Source organism: Blennius ocellaris, assembly GCF_963422515.1.
Source record: "Blennius ocellaris genome assembly, chromosome: 4".
In the NCBI taxonomy this organism is placed as follows: Eukaryota; Metazoa; Chordata; class Actinopteri; order Blenniiformes; family Blenniidae; genus Blennius; species Blennius ocellaris.
Window position 1 is genome coordinate 10,813,895 of NC_137653.1, and position 17,446 is coordinate 10,831,340.

A 17,446-nucleotide genomic window follows, 5' to 3' on the forward strand; every position below is an offset into this window, starting at 1 on the left:
AATATGATCTCAAGCTTTTTTGGGGGCGATTGAAGCTATTTAGGAACTGAAGACCCAATAAGCAAGCATATCCTCACTATGAAGTTTAGTTTATTTTCTGTGTGTAGCTTTTATTGGTGATGTATGTCTGTTCAAGTCATTTGTTTCCCCCTTTTGTTTGTTTTTCCAAAATTACTCAAACGTGGATCAAGTCATAGACCGGAAGCCAGTACATTAAATATTGAACATGTCACCCAAAAAACAAAAAAGCATTTCAAGCAAAGAAAGGCAGACGTAAAGAGAGAAACTTTGCTTTACTTTTTGCATAGAAGTGCTTCTACATTTTATTGCTGCTTTAGGTTGAAAAAGGCAAGGAAGAATAATCAAAGCAATATCAGTACAGAAGGACATCAATTTACAGAGTCAGCTGATCATGGCCAGTAGCGTTTCTCATTTCTAATTTACCATGCAATAAAAGTAAAGGAAATCATCAGAAAACTATTTTATACATATAGATACACAATCTGAACTGGCACCTCCTGCTTCAACATATTTGTCATATTTGGCCCCACATCCAGCCATCTGTCTATCTCTGCACTGCCTTTCATTGAAGTCTGAGGCTAAATGTAAAGAGGGAGCAGGGCACAGTCAAATATCTAGGTGTGACTTTAAAAAAAAACTAAACAAAAAAAACAACAAAACAATGCCCCGAGTGTCTCAATATGGGGGAGAACCCATAAAAAAAGAATATAAATAAAAAGATACTTCAGCCTGTTACTTGGTTTTTGTCTTTTATTTCCAATTTACATTAATTAAATCGTAACAAAAACAAGTCATAATTATAATAAGGATGTTATTATTAATAATAATTCTATTATTAATAATAAAGAAATATACACAACCTCACACAAACAAACCCTCTGCTCTGGCTGTGGAACTGGGGTGTTGAAATCAAACACACCCTGAATCTGTGTGCGTGTGTGTGTTGTTGTGTGAGAGTGTGTTTACTTATGCAGAGGGTGCTAGTTGTATGAAGGGGGGTAGACAGCGGGGTGGTGGTGGTGGTGGGGGGGGGGGGGTCGAGAAAAGTCTGCAATGACAGTAACTGGGGCAGGATTGGATATTTCTCTAAAATATTTTGGTCTGTCAACAAAGATTCAAAGGGGACAAAGCTTTTTTTTGGGAGGGGGGGGGGGGGGGGGTGAGGTAGTTAAAAAAAAAAAAAACCCAAAACAAATTAAAAATTGAAATACATTTGTTTTTAAGTTGGTCGTAAATAAATTGAATTAAAAAAAGAAAAAAAAAACTCTTGGGAAATTTGTTTTTGGGACTGTTGGCCAAAGTAGAAACATAAATCTTAGAAAAGCTGTATATATATATATGTATAGACACATACATATATATATATATACATATAGAGACGTAACTACATGTGAATATCTGGTTGTTTAAGAAAAACAAACAGTTTTACAACAATAGCACCATTGACTTTATTATAATACACAGTAATTTTTGATACACACTGTGGTGGTAGAAATAAGAACACCTGCACTTTATTCACAGAGATTTTTTTGGTTTCAAAGATATGTATTAGTTAGTGGATGACTTACATGAGTGATGGGGTGATTTAAAAAAAAAAAAAGGAGGAAGTAAGAGAAAAACTAGGTGGATAGAGTTTTTTTTTTCTTCTTTTTATTAAATATGTTTAAGTGGGCTGTTTTTCTACTGAGCAACAGTCTTACCACACCTGGGACCCAAACCTAAACAATAAATAAATAACGCCGACACTTGACTCTTGCTCCCTGGTGTGCTCCTGGGCTCTCCTCGTACTTCCTCCTTCTTGGTCATGGATAAATGGGTAAGACTGCTGACAACAAAGGGGAGACGTGGGGAGACGTGGGGAATGCAGCGTCCGTAGTTGGGGGGAGTAAGAAGGGGTGAGGGGCGGCAAGCTGACTGGAGAGCCTAGCTGGGTGAATCACAAATGACAGTTGCTGGTGCCATTCAGTGCAGATATCCTACGGAGTTCGACTTGGAAAAAAAAAGCACTTTTTACTTAGAAAAAAAAGTCCCATTAAAAAAAAAAAAAGTGTCTTGATTTTTTCTTTTCTTTCTTTCTCTCTCCTCCGTACTCCTCTTTCTTTTACTTATTTATTTCAAATTGCCACTTGGTTTCTTTCTCTCCTCTGCAGTCCCTCCTGCTTTACAAGAAGCAGACTGACCCGACATCCACCCCAAACTCCTGATCTGCTCCGCCAATATCCATGGGGGCAATGTCCACGATGGGCAGACGGGAGGTCTTCTGCGATCTGTACTCGATCACTGTCTTGCCCCAGTGTCCCGTGTGTTTCTGTGCGGAGAGAGGAGAGCATACAGTTTGTGGAATGACCTATTATTTCTCCAAAATGGGCACTCGATCAGATTAATTCGGTACGTGAACTTATGAGACTCGAGTATAAATACACACTAATCTTGGCCTGTCCTAGATGAAAGAAGAGCAACTGTGGTGAAATGTCTTGTCGTGACTTCATATATGCCATTCACTGAGACGGGTTCATGGACCACTGTTGAATGACTTGGTTTTAGGAAACTGTTACGACCTCCAGCTATAGGCAACCAGTGGAAAAGCAGTAGAAAAATATATGTCACAAGAGTGATGCCGTGTTGTGAAATCCTTATTGGCTGTAAAATTGTTTCATGTAACAAAAACAATAGAAAAAAATTGATCACAAAAAAAATACAACTGACGCTGTGTGGTGAAATTTATCAAGCTTATGATATCCGTGCAGAGCAGCAGCCATTAAACTTATAATGCTGCTGAAATTGAAGGCCTAAAAGGAAATGCTTAACATCATGCCGTGAGCAGTCAGGTCTTTCTTTCAATGTCGGTTTAATCTATTCCATGCTGTGTCTGGTCACGTTCTCGCAGCCTTACCGTGCAGCCGTCTTCCATCACGCTGTAAGTGAAGCGGCTGTTGCCCTCGGCTCTGATCTCCACGTCGTTGGAGCCCTGCAGCAGCACGGCCTTCTTCAGGTTGCCCGTTGAGGCGTCCATGTAGGCCACGCTGTTCTTACAGTGGTAGGTGAGGCTCTGGGAGGCCTCGGTGGACAGAAGTCTCAGGAAGGTCATCTGAATGGACGCAGTGTTGGGTGCCAGGCTGTCGTCACCATAGCTGAACTGTATTAGATCGGAGGTGAAGAAGAGAAGAACACAATAACAGTTTAAGGCCGATTGTTGCTTTTCAATTATCTGCAATGGTGAGGCATGTCTTAATAAGAGTGAAGTTGAGTTTTTGGGTGTTATTATGTTTTAATAATCATTTAATTTGGGATATATGGACATGTGATTTGGTTTGTATAAGAATATGACATTGCATGAGGCATGTTAGACCATTCATCTATTCATAAATACTCCTCAGGGCTACACGGTTTATTGGTGTTTTTATAGGGTGTGTGTGAGCAGGGTTGTTTGTTCTCGACAGCGATTGTATGATGCAGGTCATCATGCCAGCGTGACCCATAAGCTAATAGAAAATTGGATCACCCGCTCAACATTTGGCCATAAGCTGTTTTACACTACCTCATATAAAATATATGCACGTCGTCCAGAGACGTCCATATATTTCGTCCAGAGACGTCGCCCAGAGACACAACCAAAAACAAGTATTTGGTTGTGTTAAATATTTTCTATATAAGCAGCTATGGATGATAAATTGTATTGTATTGTACATTTTCCTCATCTTATTACCATTTATGTACAAATATGGATGTGCCATCGGCATTTCCTCTTGAAAATACAGCTCAACAAAAGAAACAAAGAATCGGTAATGTCCCAAGTCTTTCTATTGTTTCAACACTTGAGGGAACATAGGAAGATCACTCAATGGTGCAACTCACGTGGAATCCTCCATTCATAGTTTCTCCGAACCAGACATGTTTGCGGTCTTTGCTCTTGCTGGACCACCAGTTCTTGCGAGGGATGCTGGTGGGTTTCGGTTGGACGCAGGACTCGCCGGTCTCCATGTTGCAGAAGACCTTGATAGCATCGACTGTACAGCCCTGATTGGGATCAATCCAGTACTCTCCTACAAACAGAAAGAAGAAACACATTGAAAGATTTCCCTTGCATCTTCCCTCGTCTCTCACTAAAAAGCTGCTTGTCATTAATAATTGAGCGATATTTGCAACATGCTTCTGTTTCCCTCAGAGATTACAGCAGCTCGCCGTCCCAGACTACACCACGTTGAACTCAAATCTTGACTTTAAAAACAACAGAGCTGACATCGCAGCTGTGTGCTTTACCATTTCACCCCAATTTGACCAATTCCTCCAGGCGTCACTCACCGCTCTTCCAGTCAGGGTGGCACAGCTTCAGGTCCCGGCATGTGCGAGCGGGGTTCTTCTTGGAGCCCTCCGGGCTGCGGATGTTCTCAATCTGGTTGTTGAGAGATTTGAGCGTGGCGTCGACCTCGGCGTCGTGTTGACGGAGATTTCCGGCGGCCTGGTCAGCCCTCATGTACCTGAGAGGATCAGGGGACTTCTCAGTCTGACCCAGACCAGCGAAGGCAGACATATCGATGCCGGGGCCGGGGGGACCTGGAGGACCAGGGGGTCCGGCGTTTCCAGGAGGACCCTGAAAGAAAACAGAGGGTTTCGAAAATACGGTTTGTAACTCACGAAATCACTGTTACTTGTGGATTATTCTTCCATCTTTTGACAAACAAGAGAAATACAAACCAGTTAAAAAAAAAGTACAACTTTATCAACTTATTGTTTGAGCACAGTTTATGTGTTAATAAAAGAACCACACTGGGGACATGATGGAATAAAAGGATAGAGAAATTTTACAAAACATTTTCTTTAAACTATTGTGTGCTCTTCAGGGTTCTACGGTTAATTTGACTATTTTAGATTTTAACAATCTCTCTCTCTCGCAGACACTTATTTATCACAGGGAATTATAAATAAATGCCAGTTAATATCAGGCCATGTATGAAACTTTTGCTTGTTTCTCATGTGTACTTCTGTTTTTCAAATGCAATTTCAGTGATGTTTTATAACATTTATCTTGCTTTTAGCTTTCTTTGTAATGAATTCTGGTCCCTTAAAGTTTCATTTTAATGTATTCAAAGCCCTTTGAGTTGTCTCGTGTTTGAATATATTAATAATTGATAATTGGCCCTCGCAGCAAAAATAACATTGAGAATACATTTATTTAACTCTTTATTGGGCAACTGACAGATTTGGTAACTTCTGCTTTTTTGACAAACTAATAATAGCAGATAACAATAGCAATCACTGACTGGGCGATTGTTACGATTTCTTTTAGGGAACAATATGATATATTGTTGGAACAACAAATGCACCATATGAAAGTAATTTTCTAAACTATGAATTCTTAAATTGGATGATCTTGGTGAGTTTTATACTATATACTTGGCTTTACTTTATATATATGACCTAAAACAGCATTTCAGTAACTTTGACAGTCCATAAAAGTTTTAAAATGGATGATTCTTCCATTTAACCATCATTTTTTCAATGTCAAAAGTATTTCCAAACTGTACTTCTTTTTAAAGTCCAATGAATGTTTATTGTTTGAAGATCTAAACTGTGTCATCCCAAGTTGCAAAATCTCAAATAATGTTATTTTTTACCATTTAGTATTTTTAAACATGATATTTTAAAAACCTTTTTCCTGCTCACATATTAGCTTTGCATCATGTTCTGCTGTTGCTATTTGTTCGAGTGTTACTTCCTAAAAGGAAATGCACTTGGAATTCACATGACGTATGAAATAATGGAATGAAAAAGCGCCGGAGCACATCGAGTGTTTCTCATTTTCAAACAAATATATCCACTTTATATCCAGGAACAGTAAAACTGCGAGCGGATGCTTAAGATGCGATTTGTTATGTTTTGCTCAGTCAGGCTTCGTCTCTTTCAAGGACTTTCAGGATGCATCTCTTTCCGATCCAGAGCCTGTTTTACATTTGTGAAGATGATATTGCTTATGAGAATGTAATACAGATGAGAGGTTTTTCACATTATGCAGAGCATCTTCATTCATTTTGAGAGTATCTTCACACGAAACAAATTTTTGAAAGATACTCACAGAAGGACCGCTCTCTCCAGAGCGCCCACGAGGTCCAGGAGGTCCAATAGGCCCTGGCAGACCATTCGAGCCGTCCTTTCCAGCAGGGCCAACGGGTCCAGGTGGTCCCTGCATACACAAACAGAGAGTGTCAGCTTCAAAGATAAGGCACGATGCATTTTAGAATCCAAATATTTTCGCAATGCTTTCTTGAGGTTGGGTTTTGTATGGCAGGTTTGGACTCACGCGCTGTCCAGAAGGTCCTGCAGGTCCAGTAGCTCCCTGGTCTCCAGATTGACCCTAAAAAAGTGAATCTCAAGTCAGCACTGGAAGAATCATAATGAGGGAAAAGTATTCTACAGGTAAGCAAGAATCAATTTACCACAAAAAGGGCTTGATTTAGAAAGATGTCAAATAACAATGTGTATTCACGTACTCATTCACATAGATTGCATTTTCAGTTTTTAGGCATTTGCAGGTAAAATGATAGTGACACATACAAGAATGAAGAAATTATGGTTTTGCATGTGTTATTGTACTAACAATGGGAAATCAGAGCCAAGTACTCGCCCACAACCACAAAATGAAATGTTATCTCATAGTTTGACGTGTAGGTGGAGAAAGTTATCCAGTTATACGACAAATTGAAAAAAAAACAACACACACACACACAAAATATATGATGTAGTTATTGTTAAGTGCAAAACAGCACGAGGAAGTGAAGAAAGTCTTGAGCACCAAAAAACTGGTGGGGGAACAGATGAATACATGCCTCTCAGCACAATGCCAGCAAACATTTCTCTGCTCTCCTTTTCAAACATGCTAATAAGTGATCTGTAAGTTAAGTTAATAAAGACATTACATCATAAATATACTATCAAACATCTCGCAGATCGGCACAAAACTGACTGTACATGCACTAAAAGATTACCTATACTTTATTAATCACTGCTGTTATAGATTTCAATGTGTTATTTAGATTCAGGCTCACAATAAACAGTAAAACATTACAAACATATTTATGCAGTTTGAATGCTTACAGGAGGTCCGGGGAGACCCTGCAGACCGGTGAAACCTCTGTGTCCCTTCTGTCCTCGCTCACCACCCTCGCCAGCCTCACCCTTGTCACCACGGGGTCCTTGTGGTCCCTGAAAACCACATTTGAGGAAAACTTGAATTAATGTGTGACATCGTAGGCTGGATTTCACTTGATTGCTACAGCTAAACGAGATTTGTGTTCACTTTTCTATGTGCAGATCATATAGAATTGTGCAGTGTGTTCATGGTCAGCGGACACTCACAGGCATTCCTCTGGCTCCAGCAGGTCCTGAAGGTCCAGAAGGTCCTTGTGCACCCTGGAAAATCAAAGACACAGCAGTCCTTATTTCACAGGGAGATTTGTGCACCAATCTGTCTGTTAACGCACCAGTTTGTATCTCGGTGATTAAAGCTACTTGAGAGGAAAAGGCCCATTTTACATCATTGTAAACAGAAATGTTTGGAATTGGATTGAAAGACCAAACCTTCCCACAATAGTCAACTGCTTTCACTAACATACTGTGACATAACACACGGAATAAATGTTACATGATATGAAAAGCAATTATAGAGTGAACTTTTTTTTCTTAAACACTCAGGTCAGTCAAGGACGAAACACTTGAGACATCATCCTCCATACTTATTAGCAGATAATAAGCTAATTTGTAAATGGTAAAAAACCCAATTTATATAAATGTCATGATGCCAAACAAACTTGACTCTTTAACAGCAGGTCATCTATAAATGTCACTTGATATTAACTCTGAGTTTATTCTCATGGTTTTTGCCAACTTTTTGCTTGAGGTTTTGAGGTTCATAATTCCATCATGCCTTTTATATAATATTCCCATAATCCAGTATTATCTTGGATATTAAGCTACATATTTTTTGTGAGCCATACTTTACTCATATTTCATTCCACTGTGGGTGTAGTAATGTTTTTTTAAGTGTGTTTTAGGAATAAATGTGACTTCACTCGAGTCTTATATTAGTTAACTGATAGTATTAAATGTGTTAACATTACTCACAGGCTCTCCTCTGTCTCCTTGTTTGCCGGTGGGACCAACAGGGCCAGAAGCACCAGGAGCGCCAGGAGCACCAGGGGCACCAGCAGGGCCAGTGTTACCACGATCACCCTGCAGGATAGAAGGTGAAAAAGTGAATACAGGAAAGATATACAGATAATGTGAATATAGGACCGAAGTTTTATAACTAAGAACTTATTCAACTAAGGGTGATAGAGGTCTGGAGCTGATCCCAGCTGATCCCAGCTGATCCCAGCTGACGATGGAGGAAATGTTATGCCATGGGAATCCAGTCCATCAAATCCAAACACATTCATCCCAACTTACAGGCCATTTAACACCACTAATTGATCTCAAATGCAAGTTTTTAGACTGTAGGTGGAACAGCAATGACGCAATAAAAATTGGGAGAACTCCTCTGAAAGACCTCCACATCCAGACTTCAACCAGGGATGTTCTCACTGTGAGGCGGGAGTGCTAACCACTACACCGCTGTGCAGTCCCATGAACAACTAAAAGCTGAGAAAAAAAATGGCAGCGGACTCAAAAAAGATAAATGAATATTATAGTGCTTGTTAAAAAAAAAATCATTACATCCTTGTTTGCATGTATTATATTTTCCAGAAGGTTCCAGCACAGTGTATAAAATGTACATCATATTTATTGTTATAACCTCGGATGGTAGCTTTGATTTAACTACTAGAAATGTGATGTACTACAAATTTACATCACATTCATAGTACCTGAATCAACATTACCATCAGGGACATAACAATAATTTATTCATATCAATAAATTAACAGTACTTAATTTTTTTTTTTAAATAATCATTCAGTATTTTGGAAATAAATCTAACTATTGAGGGATTTTAACAGAACTGATCAAATATTCCACATTTAGAGCAGCATGCAAACATCTTTCTCACCTTGATTCCAGTGGCACCGTCTCTGCCAGGAGGACCGTCAGATCCAGGGTTTCCCTGTCAGATGGCATGACAACATCCAGTGTTAATAGTTTCCACCTCCGCCATGGCAGATGTCCTCCTGAATATAGATCAGCTGTATAATGAACTCCCCGCTTCAACAAAACACGATAATGATATGGCGCAAACACAATGCGGATCCATATGATGTAGATGGCGGTGCATTTTAATGGGAGCTGGGGTGGCTTATAAGCTCTGCACAATGTCGCAAACGTGAATCCGAACACACACATATGGTGTATGGGGGAGGAGGTCTGACCTCTCTGCCAGGCTCTCCTCCAGGTCCTGTGAGTCCAGGTGGTCCTACAGGTCCAGGGGGTCCTCTATCTCCACTGCCACCAGGAGCTCCCTGCTTACCGGGCTCGCCCTGAGGGGAGGGGAAAAGATGATACGGGTGATGACAACACGCATTCTTGTTTCTCTGATGTTTGTGTGGTGACTGCTGAGTGTGCAAGTTCTCCTTTGGGATAATAAAGACATCCTTGATCAGTGACCAGAAACACAGCTAATCCTGTGATTACCTGGCGAAAGCTTCAGAGACCAGATATGGACTCAAATCTCTGTAAATGAGATGTTACAAGACTGGACCGTGACACGGTTCTAAAAAGACATTCACCAAATACAAATATGACACTGTATGATGTGTGTTCACAGGTTCATTTGAGATGAACTCATTTTACAATACTGATGATGTGCTGTTGCAGTAGTAATATCAAATGAGACAAAACAAATAGAAACTATTATTTCCAGTCCGATAGAGCCGCATGGTCCAGCGTGTCATTTATATGCTATATGTGACATGAATCATTTCGTTTATCAGAAACATTATTGTCGTTTCCCTTCCAAGGAGCTTTTGGTGACTAGCTGTACAAAACAAAAAAAAGTCGGCTTCAAACATACATGATAAACAACACATTTCTCAAAAGCAACCAGGTGAAAAACATCTGATCACACATATGTTACAAATGCAGTACTTTATAGAGTAGAATACAGTTTTGTAGAAGGATAGGAAACAGTTTGACTGTTTCTGTGCTCAAAATATGGTTGAGTTGGGCATTGCTGTTCATTTCTTGGCATCCCTCTAATGTGTACTGATAAATATTTAATGGTGAGGACATACCCACTGAGATGTTGTAAGTCGGAGACATGGCACATGTCACATATCAAATAGTGGGAGCTGTAACCTGGGGAGGCTCCTTGTCACATGTCATGCTGCACATCAATGAGGAAAAGCTCCTGCTCATGTGCAATGTGGTTTGTGTATGATCCAATTAGACCACAGCTGTACGACAACAGTTCTGAGGTGTTGTGCAGGTTTTACACTTTCTCTTGTACTGAGTTGAGAACATAAAAAATTCTGTTCTTCAGGCAGAATCATGAATATTTATGGGGTAAACAGCTTCCTTTGTTGTTCAAAGCTAATAGACAATCTCACCAGCAGCAGTAAAACAGAAACACCTCATGCTGAATAACAACACACAACTCATTTTATAGCAGTTTTGCAACCATAAAGTAATTAAACAACCTTTCTGCAATGCATTTGGGAAATGCTTCTGGCTGCTGCTGACAAGTAGTTTACTTATTGAATGGTGATCTGAATACTGTATGTAATAAAAAAATAAAGTAAGAATAAGAAAGAAAGAAAGAAAAAGAATAATTTTTGAAATATTACTGTGCATATTTTACTAATCGTGTGACATATACATATAAACAACCTGGCTGTAAACGCCTGAAAGGTGAATACTTACAGAAGGTCCAGGCAGGCCGGGGAAGCCTCTCTCACCACGTTGTCCAGGCAGACCAACGATTCCACGCTGACCAGCCAATCCTGCAGGGCCTGAAGGGCCGAGAGGACCCTGAGGGGTAAGACAAATGCCAGAACTACATTTAACATACCGCAAAAGTAGTGTTATTTGACTCATATTTATTTTTCAGTCATTAGGGAGGAACCAATTTTATCAGGTAAAATAGACATGAACAGAGTAAAGTGTTTCCTGTAATACTTTGAGAATAAATGTTGTGATAAACAACAAACTGACACCAGTTTGTTTTTGATTCATTTACAGATGTGCATGTTAATTCCAGTCATGGAGCATCACCCAAACCAAAAATAGCTAGAGTCCATTAAAATAAAAAAAAAACCCTGCATACAACTGAACAAATTTGAACTTCTTCTCAGCCAATGGTGCTTATTCTGCTGGTTTGTTGTTGCTGTGAGGCGCTCAGTGAAACTGAAAAAGACTCCTTTCAGTCATCAGCAGTGTTGACAAATGCTCAATACAATGCAATACAAAACAAATCAAAGAAGTGTTGCATTCGAGTAACGGCTTGTTCCATCTCCTGTTCTCCGATATTGCTTTTTGCCTTGCAGAGACCTGCGGTTTTTGTCTTCTCTCCTTTGCTTGCATCTGGGTTGGTAATTTCAACATCAGCTTCTCAATCACGCCTCTGGTTTATTTCATCACCGCACATCACAGCCGGCTCTGCCACATGTTCACAACCAACACCTGACTCCTAGCGACACCCGAGGCACAACGCATGGAGGACAGACTTGGATGTGAGGTTCAAGATTTCATACGTGAAATCTATTTGAATGACGGGTCCCGACTGAGCAACTGTCTTGGCGTCTGAGGAGGCCGTCATATGTGGTGCTGCATATTATTATCTTGACAGAGCTTGTCATGCCTTTATAGTGTGTGTGTGTGTGTGTGTGTGTGTGTGTGTGTGTGTGTGTGTGTGTGTGTGTGTGTGTGTGTGTGTGTGTGTGTGTGTGTGTGTGTGTGTGTGTGTGTGTAGGCAAGGTAAAAGCTCAGGGTGCTGTCATCAGTCCGTCACAGGACTGTGCTGCCCCGTGCTGTCATGTATCGTGGTCTGCTATTACAGTGGGTGATGGACACTGACAGCTCTATGTATTAATGGAGAGAGTGTGTCCATTACTGATGAAATTGGCTCTTTTGAGCTGACAGAGCTGCACAAAAAGTCGACGGAAATGTAGAAAACAACCACATTTAATCATTTTCGTCTCTCCAGAGTGGCTTTCTCGAGTGGCGAAATATTGCGCATGTGGGTGCCGGGGCATCTCGAGTGGCTTTCTGAGCAGTGCAAGGTCAAGATGTTACTGATTATGTAAAAGCCAGTGTCTTGAGTGTGAGATGGGGGAGGACAATGATTAAGGAATGAAAAACTCACAGGTGGACCATCCTCTCCGGCGTCTCCTTTCTCTCCGGAAGCTCCAGCGGGGCCTCGTAGTCCAGCATCACCTTGTCTGCCCGGGGGTCCGCCGTCTCCCCTCACACCCTTAGGTCCATCTTTACCAGGAGGGCCAGCAGGACCGGCAGGTCCAGGATTACCCTGAGAAATGTGAAAAGGATGACATGTCATACTTTGAATACAAGTACCCTGATGCAGAGTGAATTTCCGTCAGTTATTGGAATATTAATATAAATATAAATTATTGTATCGCTTTGAAAAACTTCTGATAACACGCACTGTATCCACAAGCTGTCTCACAGGATCAGACTGGTTTCTCACAATATGTTGCGCTTCCTTTCACAAGTCTGTAACAATATTATAAATAAGCTCCTTCTGTTCCCAGACATATTATTTTGGAAGCTTGAAGGTGCGAAACCACCACAACTACGTGCTTCACTGCTACAAATTAAAAGTCCACAACAAGTCAGGTGGTGCTTAGAAACAGGAACACTTTTCTATCTGCTTGGCTACACTTCATTCTTTCATACGAAAATAAAAATCTCTATTGTCCTTCCTCTGCACAAATCAGTTTCAACCCTTTTATATAACTTCCATTGATATGTATCACCCACAAGGGTTATATGAGGATATTTCATTACTTTCAAAGCATTGTAAAACATTCAAATCTGCTACAAATAGAAATAAAATATAGTGTAAAGCATAGAACAGACCCAAATGACATATATCTTATTCACATTTCACACCCAGATATCTAATCTAAATATCTATAAAAAAGTACCCAAAATATTACAAATAATTAGACAAATGAATAAAAAGGTATCTAATAGTCCTAGAAATTATCCATCCATCCTCCCATCTCCATCCGCCACTTTGTTCAACTGAGCATCAACTGGGTGAAAGCAGGATACAACCAGAACTGGCTGCCAAATGACCTATACAATGTTATTTAATATAGTTTTTCTTTTGCATCTGTGTATTTTGACAGTTTGCATGGATGCATGCTGCAGGACCATGTCATCAGGACTCACATTGGGACCGGGGGGTCCGACTCGGCCTGCAGCGCCAGGGAATCCAGTTGCACCCTAAAGGAGAAATAATAATTCGAGGAAATCATGCCTCATTATTTATGTTCAGGCAAACTTAAGTGATCGTTTCGAAGAATTGGACAAGGGGACTTACAGAAGGTCCCTGTGCACCACGAGCACCTTTAGGCCCGAAAACACCTGTCGGACCCTAAAACAGACAATAATGCATGTTACTGATTGACACCATGTGCTATGTTCAATACAAGGATGTTTGCCTCAGGTTGTATATAATCTGCCTCCTGTGGCACAATTTCTGACAAGGACAGCAGTTACTTGCAACAGAGAGCAAACCAGGAGGAAGTTTTTGCTGATTTGTCCGTATCATATTGCGTTGTGACAATATTTCCTGTTTTGAGAATCAGGGACTGTGACTGTTAGACGGTGTTTGGCAGTGTGAGGTTGCAGTATATCATGAGGTCTCATTATTCTGGCTTTAGATGAAGCCAAAAAGGAGTTGCATGGTTGCAGGCACACTGTGAATGATCATAGCGACACTCACTGAAGGTCCTGGGGCACCGGATGGTCCTTGGGGTCCAGGGGCACCAGCGTCTCCCTTCTGTCCAGACTCTCCCTGCTCTCCCTTAGTGCCAGGCTGACCGTCAGCTCCCTAACAGAGAGAAAACATTGGTCAGTAAAGCATAAATGTCGATTTTCTGGACGTGATTGTTCGTAAAAATGGAAAATTGATGTGACTCTAATGGCAGGAATATTGATTTTGTTGAAGAGACATGGCGTCATTTTTATGAAATATAGTGTGTGTTTACTTGTCACTGTTTTACTCAGCCAAAGTACATAGGTAGAATAGATGATAAGATATATTATATAATAAGTACAACTACTGTTACTAAACTCTGTCACTCTCTTAGATTACAATTGCAAATTACAATTACAAATATTTGTACTATAATTGCATTAAGACAAATGGCTTCGGTGACCCTTATGGAAGGTATACAGTATAACAACATAAAGGTTAAAATAAATAAAAAAAGAAAAATATTAGGGATTTCTTTATCATTGGATCTGCAATTTAATATTACAGTCCTATGCACATGCATTTATTCAAATGGACACACTATAACTATTGTGTCTCACGAGTACATCAGTTAATCCTTATAAATGACAACAATAGAGCATGATTAATCTGGTATGATAGTTTTGAATTGCCAATTTGAATTAAAATAATGAAAGAAACTTTAATTTTAGAAGAACTTTGTTTTTCAAAACAACCAGCATCCCACCAGATTTAAAGTAACTGGATAAAGTAAGGCTATTTCTGTTCAAATGTAGGAGGTGAAAGTAAAATAGTCCTTAAGGCAAATTGATCCTCAAATAAATATACTTAAAAAACATAAAGTAACAAACTACAGATACTTTGTTAATAGCCACCTCCGTCAATGTGTAATCGTCACCTCTTTCAACAATTGATTGAGTTTCACCGTCTCGCTTTATAGCAGCATCAAGTTATTTCTGATCTTGAAGAAATACAATCAACAACATGACTTTACATTTTTTTTCACACACAAATCCTGTTTGGGATCACGAGGGCTTTAACACCCTGTTTGATGCAGCGTCTGTTTCAGCTTTCAGTCTTTGCAGGGACAATTTGTTTTCTTAGTCTTTGAGCCATGATCCGAAAATGATTTGGACTCCTTGCTGTGTTATTCACCCTGACACAAATTCAGTAATTAATTGTGGTGCTGGCTAACGAAGATACACAGTGTTGTTACAAATATATCAGTGAAAGGAAGGGAAAGGAAAGGAGGCTGTTCCAAAAATAATTGTTTGTGATGTTTTTCTGAAGTCTTTGGGAATGAATGAATGACTGTAAACATTATGAGAGTGTGAACAACAATCTCTCTTTTTTTTTTTTCAGCATACACAAAGTCGAGTTAAGCCAAGGCAAAAGCTTGAGGCATAAAACGCAATGCAGCTTAAGGTTCATTTTTGCAGATTTGAGAATTTATTATTACAGACATATTTCTGTCACTTTAAAGTTCAATATTGATATTACACATACATCTTTATTTCTAAATATAGAGAATAAGCAATATTTGATTCAACGTTTTTCCACATTTTTTATGGAGAAGAAGCTTTTTCTTTTTTCTTTTGTTAAATGATTCCAGTTCCTCTTTTCTCAAGGGTGCATTTTGGGAAATACTGTACTGAGTGTTTATGACAATAAAAGTTTAATGCGTTTTAATTTCATGTACGTACAATGAATTCTATTGGCCAACATAACAAGCCACCAATTAATAGCCACAGTCAATTCCTTCTGATTGACTGTGAAGTAACTTGGTTTTGATGGTGTTGGGGTTTCATCTGGGCCAAATGTTAGCATAAACATGTTTTTAACACAGCCAGAATGCTTAATTTCAGTGTGTACAGGTTGAGTTGTTCAGTTCAAGTTTTCAACTTACAGGGGGTCCAGCAAAACCAGCAGGTCCCGGAGGTCCAGTCTCTCCACGGTCACCCTGAAACACAAAAGCTCACTTAAGGTCTTTCAAAATGTTTGTTTGTAGGAAGAAAAAAAACAAACATTCGAAGAAACCCTCTGAGAAATTAACATGGAAATATAACAAAGAGAGAAAGTAAATAACAATTTGATCAACTTTTTTGGGCTACAAAGTGACAATGTTGTAATTGCATTAATTGTATATATATATATATATATATATTTTTTTTTTTTTTTTTTACAAAGATAAGTCATACTTACAGGAGCACCACGGGTACCAGGAGCTCCAGAGGGGCCAGCAGGACCAGATTCACCCTACAACAAAACATAAGCGCATCAAGCCATCAGCAGCTACTTCAGACTTGCATAGATTGATGGGCACTCGGTGGAGAACATACCCATGCCAATGCCACATTGAAATATTAAGGGTAAATCTACACTTAATAAAAAGTCTTACTATAATAAATGATAAGTAAATTTAAAAAAATCTAATTGTGAAAATATTTGTTGAAAATGTGACTCACCTTCTCACCATTGGGACCACCAGGGCCAGGAGGACCAATAGGACCAGTGAGACCCTGAGATAGAAAAACATGAGACTCAAACTTTTGAAAAGGAGGATTACTGCTTGACTTCAGCATGTCGCAAACATCCATTCATCTGTCCTCCTCTTTTTTATAGCCAGTGACACTGGAGCCGCTCCCCACCAACACAGGGCGAAGGGTGGGACCCAGGCGGGATGGGTTCTTCTCACAGACTGGGCAGAATGTACGAACTCCATAGAGAAAGTCCAGGAGGTTCAAACCAGCAACTCTCTCACTGTGACGCGACAATACTAACCACTGCACAACTGTGATGCTGTATTATCATCATTCATGGAAACCAAAATCAGGTTACAATCACTTACTCTTGCGCCATCTTTGCCAGGAGCACCTTCAGGTCCTTTTTCTCCAAGGTCGCCCTGAGGAGATGAAAAAAAACAAAACCCAAAACAGTGTTATCAGGAAAAACCACAACCAAAAAAATGACATTTTTAAACGTATTACAATTAGATTTCTGATATATTTTTGCAGTGATGACTCACTCTGTCTCCTTTGGGTCCAGGAATGCCAGCGGCTCCTCGCTCTCCGGGCATACCCTGCAGGCCAGGGGGTCCCTGGGCTCCGCCAGTACCAGCAGGTCCAATTGCTCCCTGTCATGGGTCAGAATTAAAAGAGCAAGGATGAGATAGGATACAGACACAAAGCAGGTTACCTCAGGGTGTCGCCCTATACTGCAACACTTGTTTCTGTTGTGGTTCTTTGCATGCTGACCAGAAACCAGAAACAAAGTGAAACCAAGTCTGCTGGTGCCATAATTGTCTATTCTACCCATCTATTCTATTAATTTGACTTTGATTTCTTTTATATGTTTCACTGTCTACACCGAGAACAAAATTTGATTGTGAATCTGGCTGAATTAATTTCAATTGGGAAATACGATTCTCCCATTTAAATGAAAAGTGAATAAAGTTATCAGAGTGATTTAACTACATCAAGAATATCATGCCACCTCTGTTTTTTTTTTACATGTAACGTC

General features: G+C 39.8%; 1 protein-coding gene across 2 annotated transcripts in view; it reads right to left on the bottom strand.

Moving 5' to 3' along the window:
* Positions 1–274: 274 nt before the first annotated feature.
* The window catches only part of col2a1b (collagen, type II, alpha 1b), a 50,564-nt gene continuing 33,392 nt past the window's right edge, over positions 275–17,446 (bottom strand). For both annotated transcript variants that reach the window (XM_080495191.1, XM_080495190.1), the window contains 21 exons: positions 16,953–17,060; positions 16,776–16,829; positions 16,393–16,446; positions 16,130–16,183; positions 15,834–15,887; positions 13,916–14,023; positions 13,511–13,564; positions 13,360–13,413; positions 12,308–12,469; positions 10,867–10,974; positions 9,378–9,485; positions 9,062–9,115; positions 8,140–8,247; positions 7,375–7,428; positions 7,114–7,221; positions 6,320–6,373; positions 6,095–6,202; positions 4,324–4,612; positions 3,877–4,064; positions 2,915–3,157; positions 275–2,329 (listed from right to left, as the gene is read on the bottom strand). In XM_080495191.1, coding sequence (XP_080351317.1) covers positions 2,183–2,329; positions 2,915–3,157; positions 3,877–4,064; positions 4,324–4,612; positions 6,095–6,202; positions 6,320–6,373; positions 7,114–7,221; positions 7,375–7,428; positions 8,140–8,247; positions 9,062–9,115; positions 9,378–9,485; positions 10,867–10,974; positions 12,308–12,469; positions 13,360–13,413; positions 13,511–13,564; positions 13,916–14,023; positions 15,834–15,887; positions 16,130–16,183; positions 16,393–16,446; positions 16,776–16,829; positions 16,953–17,060 — 2,271 coding nt within the window. In that variant the 3' untranslated portion in view covers positions 275–2,182. The remainder of the gene's footprint in view (positions 2,330–2,914; positions 3,158–3,876; positions 4,065–4,323; positions 4,613–6,094; positions 6,203–6,319; positions 6,374–7,113; positions 7,222–7,374; positions 7,429–8,139; positions 8,248–9,061; positions 9,116–9,377; positions 9,486–10,866; positions 10,975–12,307; positions 12,470–13,359; positions 13,414–13,510; positions 13,565–13,915; positions 14,024–15,833; positions 15,888–16,129; positions 16,184–16,392; positions 16,447–16,775; positions 16,830–16,952; positions 17,061–17,446) is intronic.